Here is a 17,648-nt window from a genome sequence, read left to right on the forward strand (position 1 = left end):
CTCTGGACGCGCTTCAAGGTGCTAGTCATTACTTTTAAAGCCCTTCATGGTTTAGGACCTGGCTACCTGAGAGACCGCCTCCTGCCATTCACCTCCCAAGACCAACAAGATCGCACAGGTGGGCCTCCTCCGGGTGCCGTCAACCGGACAATGCCGGCTGGCGGCTCCCCGGGGAGGCCTTCTCTGTTGCTGCGCCGGCCCTGTGGAACGATCTACCCGTAGAGATCCAGACCCTTCCCACTCTCCCGGCCTTCCGTGAAGCTGTTAAGACCTGGCTGTTCCGGCAGGCTGTTGATTATATCCAGCCCCGCTTAGATGGAATGGATGTTGTGGAGTTTTAATTGTATTTTTTATTCTTAAATTTTAAATGTTTCCTTTGTCTTGCTGTGAGCCGCCCAGAGTCCCAATGGGATGTGGGCGGCATACAATTTTATTAAACTCAAAACTCGAATACTTGTATATAACATGCTAAGGAGGCTGGTGAGTGAGATACCCACTTCCAGTAATAGATGGTGGGGAGTAGCTAAGAGGTATTAGAAGGAAAACCTGTGAGTGCTATGAGTTTATGGTAGCAAAGACCTTTATACTATTATATATATTTACGTGAGAATGCTCAAAGCATCCAAAGAGGTTATAGCCCCCCAAAAATAACCGTTTTAGAAATTAAAAGGGTTGATGAAGAGACACAGCAAAGCAATGAAGTCAATGACATTCATGTAGATCACCACAGAGAATTTACTCTACTTAAAGAAGTCATTTATTTCTCCTTCCCTTATATTTAACTTTTCATAATGGGGATAACAAACCAATGGCTTGGAATCTATGTAGGATTTCCTAAGCACATTCTTACTTGAATCAAAGTGTCAGCTCTTCTATCAAGAGCAGTCAAACAAAGAGAAACTTAAATCAGCTACAGAGGCTGATTTAAAATAAAGGATCTGCAGATAGGATTGTTTTTTTGTTGTTTTGCTTTCTCCTTTATTTGCTATTCCAGCAGTTGATTCTTCCAGGTAAAATTGAGAAACAAACTGCCTTAGATTCTAAAGTTAGGGCCTTTAGATTGTAGAACTAATCAATTTATTTTTAGAACATTCATCTCTAGCAATAGATAACTGGCAGCTTTCTAATTCTACTGAAACTCCCTGAATCTGGCAGAAAAACACATGAGGGGAAATAATCTATGAAAGCTCAAAACACACACAAAAAAAGGAGCTTGCATAAAGTAGATCTTGATGAGTAGATTTGTAGAGTATCTTAGTAAATATGATGCTAATCTCCATTTTATGTAGAATGGAGTTTTTAGATCTAGGTAAGTTGAAGGGGAGATAATGAATACAAGTAATCCTTGACTTACAATCCCAATTGGGACCAGATTTTATGTCATAAATCATTATAGTCATCGGTCAAATCGCAGTCATGTAAACACAAGATGTTGCAAACCAGTAGTAAAGAAACAAGCGTATTATTCTTGCATCCATACCTGACTTTAGGAAATTTCATGGCATGAACAAGAGATTGTCTTACTAATTGTTCCCAAACCTTATGAGATACCTTAAGAACAGTGATTTGCTCAAAACCTGTCAATAAACCTCATGCTGAGCCAGAATTTGGATATCTCTCAGTTTGATTTTAAACTGTGGAAAATACAGCATATGAATGTAGTAACGGCAGGAAACCATATATTACAATATTACATCCACATTCTATAATATCGTACAGTCCCCAGATTCCTCTCTTTCACAGTTCATAGAGAACCTCTACGGATCTTTAATTTTGCCAAGGAAAAGAAAACTTAAATGGACCAATTAGTTAATTCTCTATAGGAGGATCAATCAATACTTATTTCTCACCCATCCTTCTCTACTTCCTGAATCCAGCCCCATCTTTTATATTTGTCCCAAATATATACATACAATTAGTTATTTTTTTCTTTTTAAACTTCCAGAGGCTTCTCTTTTTGATTTATCCTACGCTTCAATTATGACTCAGTGTTACAGAAACATTTTTTTTAAGTAGCAATAGCAATAGCAGTAGACTTATATACCGCTTCATAGGGCTTTCAGCCCTCTCTAAGCGGTTTACAGAGTCAGCATATTGCCCCCAACAACAATCCAGGTCCTCATTTCACCCACCTCGGAAGGATGGAAGGCTGAGTCAACCTTGAGCCGGTGAGATTTGAACTGCTGAACTGCTGATCTAGCAGTAGCCTGCAGTGCTGCATTTAACCACTGCGCCACCAGTAGAGCATAGAGGGAAGTAACTTACTTGTGGGATGTGGTGAATAGATCCTTAACCAGTTCAACCAAGTGAAATGTCAAAGGGGTAGCTAAGTTCAAACAAATTATTCGGGCTTTTGCAAGAAGTTTCCTCCTGCCCAGGGGAAATTAATTTATTTCTTCCTCTAAATAGCTGATATGCATGTTGTATCAAAAGCTACCTCTGGTACAGAATCACAGAATCTCTCCACTTGTGGCAATAGGTGAGGGTGGCCTATTCAAAGTGCAAAACTGTGGAGAATCCCTTCATCTCAGAGAATTAATTTCATTTAAAGTGCGGCCTCTATTTTATCCATACTACCTAAACATTTCTGAAGTTTTACAAAGCACTATTAATGGGGGAAACAAATTGTACTTGTTCTACTGCATCTGGTTTCTGAGATTACCATGACTGTTAGATATTACACAAGCTATAGCAATTCAGAGGTTGCCACAAAGAAGAGGGAGTCAAACTATTCTCCAAAGCACCTGAGGGTAGGACAAGAAGCAATGGGTGGAAATTAATCAAGGAGAGAAGCAACTTAGAACCGAGGAGAAATTCCCTGACAGTTAGAACAATAATCAGTGGAATAGCTTGCCTCCAGAAGTTATGAATGCCCTAATACTGGAAGGCTTTAAGAAGATGTTGGATTTGTCTGAAATGATATAGGGTTGTTTTTTTTTAAAAAAAATTAATTTGGATTTTGGATTGAAGAGCCGAGGTGGTGCGGTGGTTAAATGCAGCACTGCAGGCTACTGCTAGATCAGCAGTTCAGCGGTTCAAATCTCACCGGCTCAGGGTTGTCTCAGCCTTCCATCCTTCCGAGGTGGGTAAAATGAGGACCCGGATTGTTGTTGGGGGCAATATGCTGACTCTGTAAACCGCTTAGAGAGGGCTGAAAGCCCTATGAAGCGGTATATAAGTCTACTGCTATTGCTATTGCTATTATATGCCGCCCTTCTCCCAAAGGACTCAGGGCGGTGTACAACATTAAAAGAAACACATATTACAAAAGTTAAAAAGGAAATTAAATAAAGTTTCCAAAAACAAAACCAATTAATATTAACAATACAATTTTATATAACCATTTGTCTGAAATGGTATAGGGTTTCCTGCCTAGGCAGGGGGTTGGACTAGAAGACCTCCAAGGTTCCTTCCAACTCTTGTTAATCTATTCTATTCCTGTATTTTTTTCCCTGTAAAATGTGCGTCAATGCTTATTTATTTTTTTTAATGCGATGACAATCTGGGTTGAGGGTTCTCACTGAAAAAAACTTAGATTTGGCTGAAATAATCTTCCATTTCTCCCCCCCCCCCAATAAGAATCAAGAAGCAAGACTTCTGTACCTAGAGTTTCTGCTGTGTCTAGGAAGTTCTGTGGGAACTTTTTATTCTGTAAACAGCTAATTATAGTTCTCAGCATTTAGACTTCCTTTGTTTGATATATGTGTTCATTAGGTACAAATTAACAATCCTAGGAGATTTTGAAATTTCGGATGAGAAGAACCGTTTAGGGTTTTTTTTCCTTCGAGAGGAAAAAAAAAAGCACATTTAGTCGGTGCCAAGGATGACTAATTGTACGTAACCTTGTACGTTTGCAACATTCACGTAGATAATATTCGAAGGGAAGAATTCCTGAAGTTTATTGCATTCGTTCCTTACTGCGTGCTATCATTTCCTAGCCATTTCCTACGGCTTCTCTGTGAAAACTGGACATTCATTGGTTTGTGTTCATTAGGCAAGTTCCAATGGCTTTCTAGATATGCTAATTATGCCTTCTGTCTTGGGGGGGGGAAGGGGAAAGGCTATTTATCAGTCCTGCAGCATTCCAGTGTCACTACTGTTCACAATTGTTCCAGTGGCATTTTGACCCGCTAACGTAAATTTTCCTTTTGTCCTCGGATGTCAGCACCAGACCATTCAGATAGGAAAAAACAGTCACAGACACTTCCTTTGTCAAAGGAAAGTAATTTTAAAAAAAAATCCCTGCTGAATCACAGAACAGACCAGTTTTTAAAAGTGAAAAATCAGAGCAATGGTGAATTTGTTTTTTGAAAACTTGCAGGCTGCACTTAAGCTGATAATCATCTCAAAGCAGCAGTTTTAAATGCTAGGGAATTTGGCAGAAGCGTTCAGCTCCTCACCTTCCTACAGAGAAAAACCAGAAAACTGATTCACCAAGCACACTTAAATTAAAAGTTTACAACTCACTTGTCCTTTTTTTCCAAACCAATATCACAGCATAATAAGTTTACAACTCACTTGTCCTTCGTATTCCAACCAATATCACAGCGTAATAAATGCCAAAACAGTCAATGATTCCTTCTTTATAAAAAGTGGTTGCTAAAATATTTGCAGAATTATCCTTACTGTTGTTTACTACTTCTTGCTTCTGAAACTGCTCCAAGAGTTGCTGTGCCCTTCTTTCAGGATCTGAGCCTGGCATGATCCTGGCCAGATAATCCAGAAGTTTCTGCAAGCAAAGGAAATGGGGTGGTTCTTGGAAATCTTCCGAGCATTGGTCTAACCAGGCTCTGAGTATCGAGGCGATGGCACTGCAAAACAGAAATGCATCGTATATCATCAGCTACGTTGGTATCATTATATTCCGTGCCAGGCAACAAAACCTAAAACCCCCAAATAGGTTAAAATCAACGGTGCTATAATTCTGTCATAAATCTAAAAGGTAACTGCAGTATATGCTGGGTTCAACCAGGATCTCCATGGCCTTGTTGAAATCTGTATCAATCAGTTGGGTTTGGTCAAAGGCTTGAGACCAGTGGTGGGTTTCAAAATTTGTTAGAACCTCTTCTGTAGGTGTGACATGTGGGAGAGCATCCATTAATAAGGGGTGAGATGCATATAAAGAGACTATATAATGTATTAATAGAAATGGATTCGGAAACAGAATTAGTCAAAGACTGTATGATAAAGTGGGCACAAAATTTTGAAGAACCAATAATGTTGGATACATGGGAAAAGATTTGGGTAAGAAATGTAAAATTTACATAAGCCCAAAATTTGAGAGAAAACTTCTATAAGATGTTTTATAGATGGCATCTAGATCCTAAAAAACTTGCCTGTATGTATCCGAATTTACAACCTTAGTGCTGGAGATGTGATTGTCTTGATGCTACATATTATCATATATGGTGGACTTATAAAAAGGTAAAAGCATTTTGGATAAAAATATGGTGGATTATGCAAAATGTTCTTTAAAAAAGGATAAAGTTTACCCCTCTTGTTAGGTATAATTACTGATTGTACAGTTATAGAGATTAACTTGATTTTGCATTTAATAACGGCAGCAAGACTGTTGGTGGCGCAATACTGGAAGAAGGAAGATTTGCCTACTATTCAAGAATGGATATTAAAAGTAACAAACCTAGCAGAGATGCATACCTCAAGGATCACTCAAACGAGAGATATAAACTGGAGTGGAGAAAATGGATTGACTATAATCAAAATAAATACGGGACTAAGAAGTTCCAGATAGTTTATGACTGAAGAAACTAGGAATGATATAATCTGTTTAGAGCTAGCCTAGCTAAGAGGAGTTAAAGCTCAAATGAAAGATGATACTAACTTTTTTTAAAAGTTTGTTTTACAATATCTTTGTTAAAGATTTATACCCTGTATTGGTTCTGGGAAGTCGGGGGGTGGTGAAGGTGGGTGGGGATTTGGATGGGGAGGGTAGGGGGGGAGGTAAACATTTGTAAAAGTTTTTTTCCCTAAAATTTTCAATTAAAAAAATAAGGGGTGAGATGTTAGCACTATGTAATGACAGTCAATTTGTTCTGACCCGTCTCCCCAAATACGACAAATTTGAAGCAATGATTCCTTTATTAGGAGCGCCAGCAAAAAGTCTCTCTCTCACAGCAGGCTAAGAAGTCTGTTCGGCCGGGAGATGAATACCGAACCTATTCATCTCTGCACTCTGCCTTTTTTTACTTTGCGTGGGGCTTCACTAGCAGCGATGGCTTTTCTATCCCAAGGATCGGCCCATAGATTTCCACTGCTCTCCTCTCCTCTGCGCATCCAGATATCAAGCACTGGAACCCAGCTGTTCCTCCTCTTCTTCGTCAGCCACCTCCAGACCTGGGGGCTGTTGACTCTCCACCTGAGGGCTGATGGAAGGCTCAGGGTCTATCACTGACAGCCCCATTCCCTCTCCCCCCTTGGAGCTCTCAAATCGCCTTGATGCTGGCCTTGACCCCCACGCCGCCTCATCTCATTCGGCTGCTGGAGGGGTCAACGGTTGACACGCCACAGCACAATTATATACAGCCAGCCCAAGCCAGGCTGGAAATCCTGAATGGTATCTGGAGGCATTGAGGATCTGGATAGGCTCAAAGAAACTCAGCTTGAAACCTGTGACCCCCCCCCCACCCTTAATTCCTGGAATACCGTCTACCCAGAACTACATATTACCACAACCTATTACCACAACCTTGCTTGCATTTCTCAAACCAGTTAAAACTTACTTGTTTGAACATGCTTTCAAGCCCTGACTTCCTGGTGACTTGTCCTGATTTTTGGCTTTTTCTGATTTGGGTTTTGGATTCTGTGTTGTATCTCGTTAGATCTCATAGGGTCGGCCTCCTCCGGGTTCCGTCCACCAGCCAATGCCATCTGGCTACCACCCAGGGGAGGGCCTTCTCTGTAGCAGCTCCGGCCCTTTGGAATGAACTCCCCGCGGAGATCCGGACCCTCACCTCTCTCCACGCCTTCCGGAAAGCCGTCAAAACCTGGCTTTGCCGGCAGGCCTGGGGTTGATGAGTTCCCCTCCCCTCTCGACTTGTATGGCTGTGTGATTTTCGTGTATTTTAATCATGTGTACTGTGTTTATGTCTCCTTTCCCCCCCTGAGTTGTTCGCCGCCCTGAGTCCCTCCTGGAGAAGGGAGGCATACAAATAAACTAAATACAATACAATACAATTCTTGCCTACCCAGAATCCTGTCAGGATTCAGGCAGGATATAAATATTGCAAACTAAATAAATAAATAATGGGGTGTACTTAGGAAGGCCAGGTCAGCTGCACCGTGAAACTAATATAAACCTGCTATATAAACAAGTCCCCCAAAATTGGGAAAAAGGAATAAGGAAGGTGCTTAAAAATCTCATTCCAGAGGTGAGTGGAAGGGAGAGGAAAAGAAGAAGAGGAGGGAGGAAGAGAAAGTAAGAGAAGGAGAGAGGGTAGCAATAGCAATAGCAGTTAGACTTATATACCACTTCATAGGGCTTTCAGCCCTCTCTAAGCGGTTTACAGAGTCAGCATATTGCCCCCAACAACAATCCGGGTCCTCATTTTACCCACCTCGGAAGGATGGAAGGCTGAGTTAACCTTGAGCCGGTGAGATTAGAACCGCTGAACTGCAGATAACAGTCAGCTGAAGTGGCCTGCAGTACTGTACCCTAACCACTGCGCCACCTCGGGTAGGAAGGAGAAGAAAGAGGGTAGGAGTAAGGGAGAGGTAAAGGGAAGGAAGAAGGGGATGCAGAGGAGGAAGGAAGGAAGTAGAGAAGGAAGGGAGGGAGAAAAGAAAAGAAAGAGAAAACAAGGTGGTATCATAGCAGGTGCGAAGGATGGTAAACAAAGCATTCCAAACTATACCTTATAACCTCTTAAATGGAATAATAATAATAATATAAGAATGGCAAAAAAAAAGAATAACTATGTGAATGTATACCTATAACTGTATGTAAGAGAATAAATGACAGTAAAAAATATAAAGCATAATATAGGTAAATAATATTTGGTCCTAAGTAGCTAAGTATAAATAAATAAAGAAATGTACATAAAAATGGATAACGAATAAGGAGATTGTGAACGCAAGATAGAAATGTATAGAAGGGAAAACACTAACTGCAAAGAAACCGATTCGGAACTGCGGTATGATATACGATGGAACTTATTGTTCCTATGTTGTTTTTAAGTCATGTGTTTGTTTCTGTTGATGTGCTTATGTGTATAAAATAAAAAAATTTTTAAAAAAATTCTCCATTCCTCCTTTCTCATACAAAACTAACTTTTAAACCTCACGCTTTGCAGCATTCTGTTCCAATGCACTGGGCTAAAATAATCCCAGCTCTTGCAGAATTTCAGGGCTGAATCACACTCTCAGTATCAAGTGGAGACTTGCCCTAGATTTCCATCTGTAACTAAGGTCTCTTATGCAGACTAGCAAGCAAATGTAACTGAAGTTGGAAGACTGACTGTTCTTGTTATTCTCCGGAAAAAGAAACGCCGAATGAAGAACAAAAACCATATAAATCCTGTAGCATTAACTGTTTTAAGCTCAGCAAGCCCTCGCTGTGACGAAATGCACACTGCAAAGGACAGCAGAAACAAGCGTCCCATCAACAAATTGTTACTGACATGTGGATGGGAAACACTACAGTCACGTTCTCTTTCTCTACAGTGCGCACATTCCCAGCTCAGGCCATTGTGCCTTAGCAAAGCCTTGATATAGCAAACTCCTGATACATTAAAGAATAGCACCTATCAATTTTGGACAGCCCGAACAAATTCCCATGCTGTTGGGAATACTGGAAACTGTACTCTTGCCCATATTGGATGCCACAAAGCTGAAGAACATTGTCCAAGGGGTTCCACCACAAAACCGCGGTAGACTAAAGCGTGCTCAACGAAAGCGCGTACATGATGTCATCACAGCGTGACGAAAACAGCACGCTGTGAGCGGTAAAGTTAAAATTAACGCGTAAATCTAAACCTAACCCCCCCAAACCTAACCCTAAACCTAACCCTAAACCTAACCCTTAACCTAACCCTAACCCTAACCCTAAACCTAACCCTTAACCTAACGCTAAACCTAACGCTAACCCTTAACCTAACCCTAAACCTAACCCTACCGCTTAACGTAACCCTAACCCTAAACCTAACCCTTACCTTTACGTGAATCGGCTTGCTTTAAAAGCGCTTTTTAAAGCGCCCTTTTTTCTCCATGGTCGTATTTGTCGCGCTGCTGATGACGTCAGGTACGCGCTTTAATCGGGCGCGCTTTAGTGGACCGCGGTTTTGTCGTGCCACGTGTCCAAGGATGTGAATGCTGTGCCCTAATTCTCATTTGTGAATGCAGCATTTTCCACTATGGGGGGGGGGGCTTCCAAATAGCAATAGCAGTTAGACTTATATACCGCTTCATAGGGCTTTCAGCCCTCTCTAAGTGGTTTACAGAGTCAGCATATCGCCCCCACAGTCTGGGTCCTCATTTCACCCACCTCGGAAGGATGGAAGGCTGAGTCAACCTTGAGCCGGTGAGATTTGAACCGCCGAACTGCAGCTTAGCAGTCAGCTGAAGTGGCTGCAGTACTGCGCTCTAACCACTGTGCCACCTCGGCTATGATTCACCACCCAAAATTCAACAGCCAGCAGTTACTGCTCTGAATTGTAGAAGCTGAAATCTACATATCTGGAAGTTCCATAATCGGGAAGCATTGCCTCAAATGTGCTTCAAAAGGTTTTGGTAACAAGCAATTCTGACAGCGTCTCCCCAAATAAACAATAATTTGGCTTAGCATTAGTGAAAGGAATGTGCAGAACTGCGGGAAAAAAAGATTATAGCCTTTAAAAAAGCATTGATGAAAGTTTTGGAGAAAGGAACTTGATTCATAATGTAGCAATAGCAATAGCAGTTAGACTTATATACCGCTTCATAGGGCTTTCAGCCCTCTCTAAGCGGTTTACAGAGTCAGCATATCGCCCCCACAGTCTGGGTCCTCATTTCACCCACCTCGGAAGGATGGAAGTCTGAGTTAACCTTGAGCCGGTGAGATTTGAACCGCTGAACTGCAGATAGCAGTCAGCTGAAGTGGCTGCAGTACTGCACTCTAATCACTGCGCTACCTCGGCTCTAAATGTACACATTTTCATCAACAGAAGTTTATTTTATTTATTTATTTTATTAATCAAATGTATATAGCCGCCCATCTCACCAAAAAGTGACTCTGAATGGTGAATAACAATAAGATAAGAACAATAAAAAGAAAAATTTAAAAACGTATTCATAAATATCATCAAAGTAAAAACACAAACCATAGCAAAGGGAGAATTAAAAATGGCCATCTCAACGATGGAGCCATGTATGCAAGTCTCCGGTTGCCTGACAACGTATCCATGACTTAAGGCTTCACGGAATATTTAAAGGAGCCTAATCTAATTTGGGGGTAAGAATGTTCTATAATGGGATGCCACAACAGAGAAGGCACATCTCCTAGGGCCCACCTAATGAATGTACCTGCAACATGGCCACCCTGATATACCTATATAGCAGTGGTGGGTTTCAAAAATTGTTGGAACCTACTCTGTGGGTGTGGCCTCCTTTGTGGGAGTGGCTTGCCACCCATGTGACCGAATATGAAATTATGAATTAGTACTTAGGTTGGTCCAAGTAGCTATTCAGAAACTCTGGGATTGAAGCACGCAAGTCTTAAAGCTGTCAAGTTACAAGATCCTTGCCAGTGGTGGGTTTCAAAAATTTTTGGGAACCTCTTCTGTAGGTGTGGCCTGCTTTCCGGGTCCACTGGTGGAACCTCTTCTAACCGGTTCGGTAGATTTGACGAACCGGTTCTACCGAATAGGTGCGAACTGGTAGGAACCCACCTCTGCTATATAGTACCTGCAAGGTGGCCACTCTGCAGATCTAATAAGATGCGCTGATGTAAGCAGGGAGAGGCAGTCCCTCAGATAACCAGTACCATACAAGAAGGACTGAAAAGTTAAAACCAGCACCTTGAATTGGACTTGGAAGCAAACTGACAGCTAATGTAGCTTGCTCTCCTTCATTTTGTACCAGCTGAAGCTTCAGGATACTCTTCAAGGGCAGCCCCATGTAAAGCACACTGCCATAGGCCAGTCTGAAGGGAATGAGTGTCTACTTACACAACTATTTATAGCCTTAAATTTAATACTTATAGTATTAAGTAAGTTTAATCCTGTGTCAAAAATCTGCAAAACCTGTGTTTGGGGTCACGGTATGTATGTTACATGAAATTGAATTTCTGTACTCTTTCCTAGCAACTCTTTAAATCAATATGGCTGTATCCTTTATAGAGCAGGATTTCCTTTTTAAACGTGCTGTCAGCTTGAAGAGTTGTCTCATCTAAGTTGTACTTAAAGCAAAGGTGGGTTCCTACCGGTTCACACCTATTCGGTAGAACCGGTTCGTCAAATCTACCGAACCGGTTAGAAGAGGTTCCACCAGTGGACCCGGAAAGCAGGCCACACCTACAGAAGAGGTTCCCAAAAAATTTTGAAACCCACCACTGCCCCCACACACAGAGAGACAGACAGACTGACACAGAGAGAGAGAGAGGGGGGGGGGGGGGAGAGAGAAAGGGAGAAATAAATAAATAAAAAAAGAAAAAAGAAAAAGAGTGAGAGATGAAAGATAAAAAGAAAAAAGGGACAGAGAGACAAAAGGAAGGAGAGAGAGAGAGAGGGAAAACACATGGCCGGCAAGCCACTCCCACCAGGTCACATGGCCGGCAAGCCACTCCCACAAAGGAGGCCACACCCACAGAGTAGGTTCCCAAAAAATTTGAAACCCACCACTGACTTAAAGGCAGAAAAGCCTTTAAAATGGGCAACGGGAGTTTAGATGTTATCTATCAACAGTTAACAAAGAAAAAAGCTCGGCATTTACAATGATCCCCTAGTCATTTTTCCCTTGGTACACTGAGTCTATATAGATAAACTTTCCATGTATAAATTTGCAAACAATTATTTGCACATAAGTAATCATAGAAATCACTGTAACAAAAATGTATGTGAATGAAATTTCCCCCCAGAAATGCCGCACTATTCAGAAAGTGTTAGACTTTCTCCAGGAGATAAGATGCAGCTAACTCAATGGAGTAGGCATGTTATCAGTTCCACGGACAGTACAAGCAGGTCAGCCTGGAGCAAACAATATACTTTATTGTTTGGAAGATGTGAAGTTTCTTCTTTTGTATTCCATTCAGAATGTGGGTGTTATTAAGGATAAGACACATGGCTGCCGTCTTTGCGGAGTTCAAAGTTACAGTAAAATCTGAGTTTCCCTACAAACTCATGTCAATCAACACGGAGGCAATAAAACAAGCTATGCAGACTTGCCCTTATAACTTACTGGCCTCCCATCAGCTGACTGTTTAATCAGCACATTAGGGAGGAAAGCTTTCCGGAAAAAGGCTGGATCGAAGGCCAAAGTTTGTAGCAGCCTCAATGTTTACGTCCCTGAAAAATAACTCCCTGTTTCTGCCAGCTGAAAACACAGACAGAGCTAGTTTCCAAAACCTTAAACAGAAAATTGACCCAATGAAATCTTGGTGAGAACTTTTTAAATTTTTCTTAACACTTCGCCTTCTATTTCTTGAAAAAATGATGTGGAATTATGGTCATACTTTCGAAAAAACTGTGCTTTTTAAGTGGAAATCTAAAATATTTCACCAGCTCCTCTGCAATCCAAGTATATATACAGATATAAATTTAACAATCCAGGCCAGGAGAGGAAAACCCCCAAAATTTAAAAGCTTGGAGCTCAATTATTAACAACCTAAATTTTGTTGGGTTTAAATGAGACCAAAAAAAATAAAATAAAATACAATCATCCATTTTGCAGCCATGTTTATCGGGACTAAATTGGTCAATGAAAACATGATCAAACTGTGACATATTAAAAGCTGCACATAATGGGGCTCACTGAATAAAACTAAAAACCATCACATCATCTTGCTCATTGCAATTTTGCAGAATATATTAAAAAATTACTAAAGTGAATCCTACATTCATCCACTCCCCACAACAATAAATACTTTTTATATAACTTTCAAATAAGGAAAAAAAAAAGAGAACCAGGTCATCCCCTGAAGAAGAGAATATGTAAACACAACAACGGATAGAGTGGATGGAGGGAGGAGTAGAAGGAAAGATAGGAAGGAGAGGAGAAAGGAGAGGAATAGGAGAAAGGGAAAGGCAGAGGAAGAATGGGAGGGAATGTAAGAGTAGGAAAGAGGGGAGGAATGGGAAGAAGAGGGGAAGGGTAAAGGGGAGGAAGGGGAAGGAGAGGAGGGAAAGGAGAGGAGGAAGGAAGGAAGGAGAGAAGAAAGAGAAGAAAGGGGGTAGGAAGGAGGGAGGGAAGGAGGGAGGGAAGCAAGGGGGGTAGGAAGGAGGGAGGGAAGGAGAGAAGAAAGGAGGGAAGGAAGGAGGGAAGGAAGGAGAGAAGGAGAGAAGAAAGGAGGGAAGGAAGGAGGGAATGTAGCAGAGAAGGAATGGGGGAAGGAAGGAAAGGAAGGGGGAAACAAAGGAGAGAAGGAGAAAAGAAAGGAGGGAAGGAAGGAAGGAGGGATAAGAATTAAACAATTGTAGTTAAATGGAGGTATAATGATGGTAATATGTATAAATATCTGAGTTAAAATACTTCAGTCAATATGAATTATGCTTGATGACTGTGGAAGAGATGCACGAAAGTCTTTTGAAACCAACTGATACACTTTCTACAGTATGTAAAAAAGGAAGATTTTATGTGTTGTGTTTGTTTTGAAAAAATAAAAATAAAAAAAATAATAAAAACAATAAATATTCTGCAAGGAGCGAGCCCAAAATGTGGCCTCAAGCAAAAAAAGAATTGAAAACACACTTAAGACTCTTGAGATGAAAGGATGCATGTTATAATAGGTCTCTATAATTTCATGATATTGGCATTTATGTACTAAGCCACTATGATCTCATTCCTCTCTTTTCCCATTGTGCAAATAATTTAGCTTGTTTTGGAACCTTCCCCAATTTCCCAGTTCTCTTAATTGTCACTATTTGGCCTTTTTTTCTCCTTAGGTCATCCGCAGTGGTTTCTTTTTGTTATTTTACCCTTTCCTAGAATGAAAGTTGATTGTACTCAACACAAACACAACTTAAAACAGCTCTCACCGTGGATTTCCCAGGCGCCCCCAAGAAGTCTTTCACATTCATTCAGGGCTTGCTTTAACTCCCTCCATTCTTTTGATGCAATTATTTATATAACAGTGAAAGAAGACACCTTGCTTTACCGGAGGAATAATTAACAAAAGACAAAGGCAACAAAATCCTGGCCACCAAGAAGTACTAACTGGAAAGTGAATCATTAAAAGCAAAACCAAAAGCTATGATACTTCAAAAAAAAAACCCAGAATGATTCTGCAATTTTACTATCAAAGATTCTAATATTTGATAAACTAATTACCTCATCTAAAAGCCAATTTCCTAGGTCTCTCTTTTTTTAAAATTACCTATTTATACTATCATTTGCCTACTTAATTCTGGGTCTTTTTTTAAAAAAAAGTTATTTATGTTGATGTTTGTATACCATAACTCAGTGTTTCCCAACCTTGGCAAGTTGAAGATGTCCGGACTTCAACTCCCAGAATTCCCCAGCCAGTGAATGCTGGCTGGGGAATTCTGGGGGTTGAAGTCCGGGCATCTTCAACTTGCCAAGGTTGAGAAACACTGCCATAACTGGCAGCAGTGGTGGGATTCAAGTAATTTAACAACCGGTTCTCTGCCCTAATGACCAGCTGGGTAGGCGGGGCTTGGTGGTCTTGTGACTGGGTGGGTGTGGCCAACTCAATGTCACTCAGGTCAATGGGCGCTTCGCCTTAGCTGTTACAATGGTAATAAGGGTTAACTGGAGAGGCAGTTTCTGTAAGCAGGGCAATAAAGATGAGGCTAGAAACAACACCAGAATGTTTCCTTCCTTCCTGCCTTCCTTACAGGATTAGCCCTGTAAAGTGGGGAAAAACAAAAGGAGATTTCTTCCAACAACCGGTTCTCCGAACTGCTTAGAAAGTTACCAGCCGGTTCTCCTGAATAGGTGCGAACTGGCTGAATCCTACACTGACTGGCAGCCACAGAAGGGCAAAAAGATAACATACTCATACATACTGTATTTTCCCAGTTAAATATTAAATCATTTCCCAAAAGGAGGGCAATTGTAGAAGACAAAGAGGGGGGGAATTCAATCTCCACTGTCATCTCAGAGAAGCAAAATAGGTATCTACAATAATCCAGTTCCATTTTATAGCTGGGTTTTAAAAGTTACACAAGGATGAAGAGGCTTGCCCAATACCAGAAGGAAATCAATGGCATAGGCTGGAGCCACGCCAAGCCAGTTTATCTCTCCACCATATTATGCCAAAGTCCCCTTGGCATATCTGAGATAGCTTAAATTATCTTGTGAGCTACAAATGCTTACTTCACGACAAAAGGGCAGAGGGAGAGAATAATGCAGGGACTATTTTCTGCCAGGCATTGAAAAATCAGAAAGTCTAACCCAAAAAAAGACATTGTGTCAATGCCAAGTCAGAACATTTCTCAAGACCTGAAAGGTTAATAAATTAGCTCAGAGTCACGCTACAAAAGAATCAAGACTATGGGCCTTTTCAGATGCTGGAGCAGGAACCTCAAGTTTCTGTTTATTGCAAGAAGTTTTAAGTTTTATAGGCAGTACGCTGTTGTTCTGAGATCGGTGCTTGGAAACTTGGGCTGGTTAAAAAGTCTTCTCAGAAATGAAACGCAACTGAATTATTTCTCCCTCAATCATACTAAATCCATAGGGTTATGGATGAAAATTGAACACGCACAAGTCTTTTCCCTTGATTTTCCTAAAGAAAGAGAGTGGCTTACTCTGGGATGAACTTTTGAAAATAACAATCTGTTTTATCAGATGGATGAATGTGGGCTGGAGTGCTAGGAGATATACCATATGTGCCACTTATGTTACACTATTAACTTGTGAAGTGAACAAAATTGACTGAAGCATAATATGAGGGACAAGGAGCATTATACACACTGACTGAGGTTAGAAATTACAGTATTGCAGAGAAAGCAGAACATCAAGGCAACTTATATTTCTTATATGTTCAGACCATCATTAGCATGTCACATCGTGTCAGGCTTACAGATTGTTCCTTTTTTTAAAAAAAAAAAAGATTTTTATTAACAAACATGTAAAATACACACACACACAAAAATTAGACGTACACCACATTTACACAATACAATACGAACAGGAATTTCCTGTTCTTTATAGTAGCAATCATCAATCGATATCGCTCACCTTGTATTATTTCCCCTTCTATTGTATTTCATTTGGATTTCACCATTCTTAACCCTCTTATTTTACTCATAACTATTATTTTTTGAGTTTTGTTATATTCCTTCATGGATTCTTGTTTCTTTCCTCCAACCACCTATACCATTTATCCCATATCTGGTAGAATTCTGATTCTTCTTTTCCCTGGATTTATTTAGTTAGTTTGTCCATTTCAGCACAGTCCATAACCTTTCTTATTGCTTCATCTTCGCTTGGAATTAATTTGTTTTTCCATTTCTGGGCAAAAGAAATCCTTGCTGCCGTAATTATATGTAGTATTAAATACTGGGTTTCTTTTTTGTATTTCGCAGACATAATTCCTAATAAAAAAACTTTAGGTTTCCATTCTATTTTAACCCCTGTTATTGCCTCCAGCCAATTTTTGATCCTTTTCCAAAAAAAATTAGCCTCTTCACAGGTCCACCATAAATGGTAATATGTTCTGTGTATGGATTCGCATTTCCAACATTTTGGGGAGGTATTTGTTAAGATTTTAGCTAACCTTGTTGGTGCCAGGTGCCATCTGTAAAACATTTTGTACTGGTTTTCCTTGTATGCAACTGATAATGTCATTTTTAAATTTATTTTTAAAAATAAATTTTTTCCCATTTGTCTAATTCAATATTATAGCCAAAGTTCTGTGCCCATTTTATCATTTGTTCTTTCGCAATTTCCTCTTCCATTTTAGACTTCAGGAGGAATTTATATATTCTCCCTATCATCTTTCTATCTGAGCTTTGTTCCTATTTCAGAGAAGTAATCACTCATACATTGAAACAAGCATATATGGGAGGAAGAGGAAAAGCTGTTGTTTTATGCATGATAAGCCATATCATGTATTATATTTAACAGATCAGTGAAGATGGAACTGCTCTTAGTGACTCTGAAATTACGCTCAATTGTCATCTTGATGATTGCCTCTGCAGCACACCCAAGTTAAAGATTTCTTGTACATTTTAAAACTAAAAATGTTCTCTATTTCAACATGATGTCCTTTTTATAAGGCTGATAGTTAAAAAACAACTTCTAGCTTGATTTTGTCATAAATGCAATCACTGTGTTTCGGTGAAATTGAGATGACTAAAATCCTTCAAGCGCAATGCTGAAACCATTCACACATTAAATCAAATGTAAAAATTTAAGATAGTTTTTAGTTAAGTAAATGTACGGAATAGAATAAAGTTATGGCTATTGTAACAGGCAAAAGTAATACCGACCCAGTCATATTTGAGTCCTTCATTTCAATGGGAGATGCTGAAGCAGGT

The 17,648-nt window shown here is 40.2% G+C and overlaps 1 protein-coding gene across 1 annotated transcript in view; it reads right to left on the minus strand.

Annotated features, from left to right (window-relative positions):
* The window catches only part of RGL1 (ral guanine nucleotide dissociation stimulator like 1), a 109,821-nt gene that overhangs the window by 39,155 nt on the left and 53,018 nt on the right, over positions 1–17,648 (minus strand). Inside the window, 1 exon segment of the mRNA XM_032226674.1 lies at positions 4,627–4,811. Within this exon segment, the coding sequence (XP_032082565.1) occupies positions 4,627–4,811 (185 nt within the window).

The sequence above is a fragment of the Thamnophis elegans genome, chromosome 11 (assembly GCF_009769535.1).
Source record: "Thamnophis elegans isolate rThaEle1 chromosome 11, rThaEle1.pri, whole genome shotgun sequence".
NCBI lineage: Eukaryota > Metazoa > Chordata > Lepidosauria > Squamata > Colubridae > Thamnophis > Thamnophis elegans.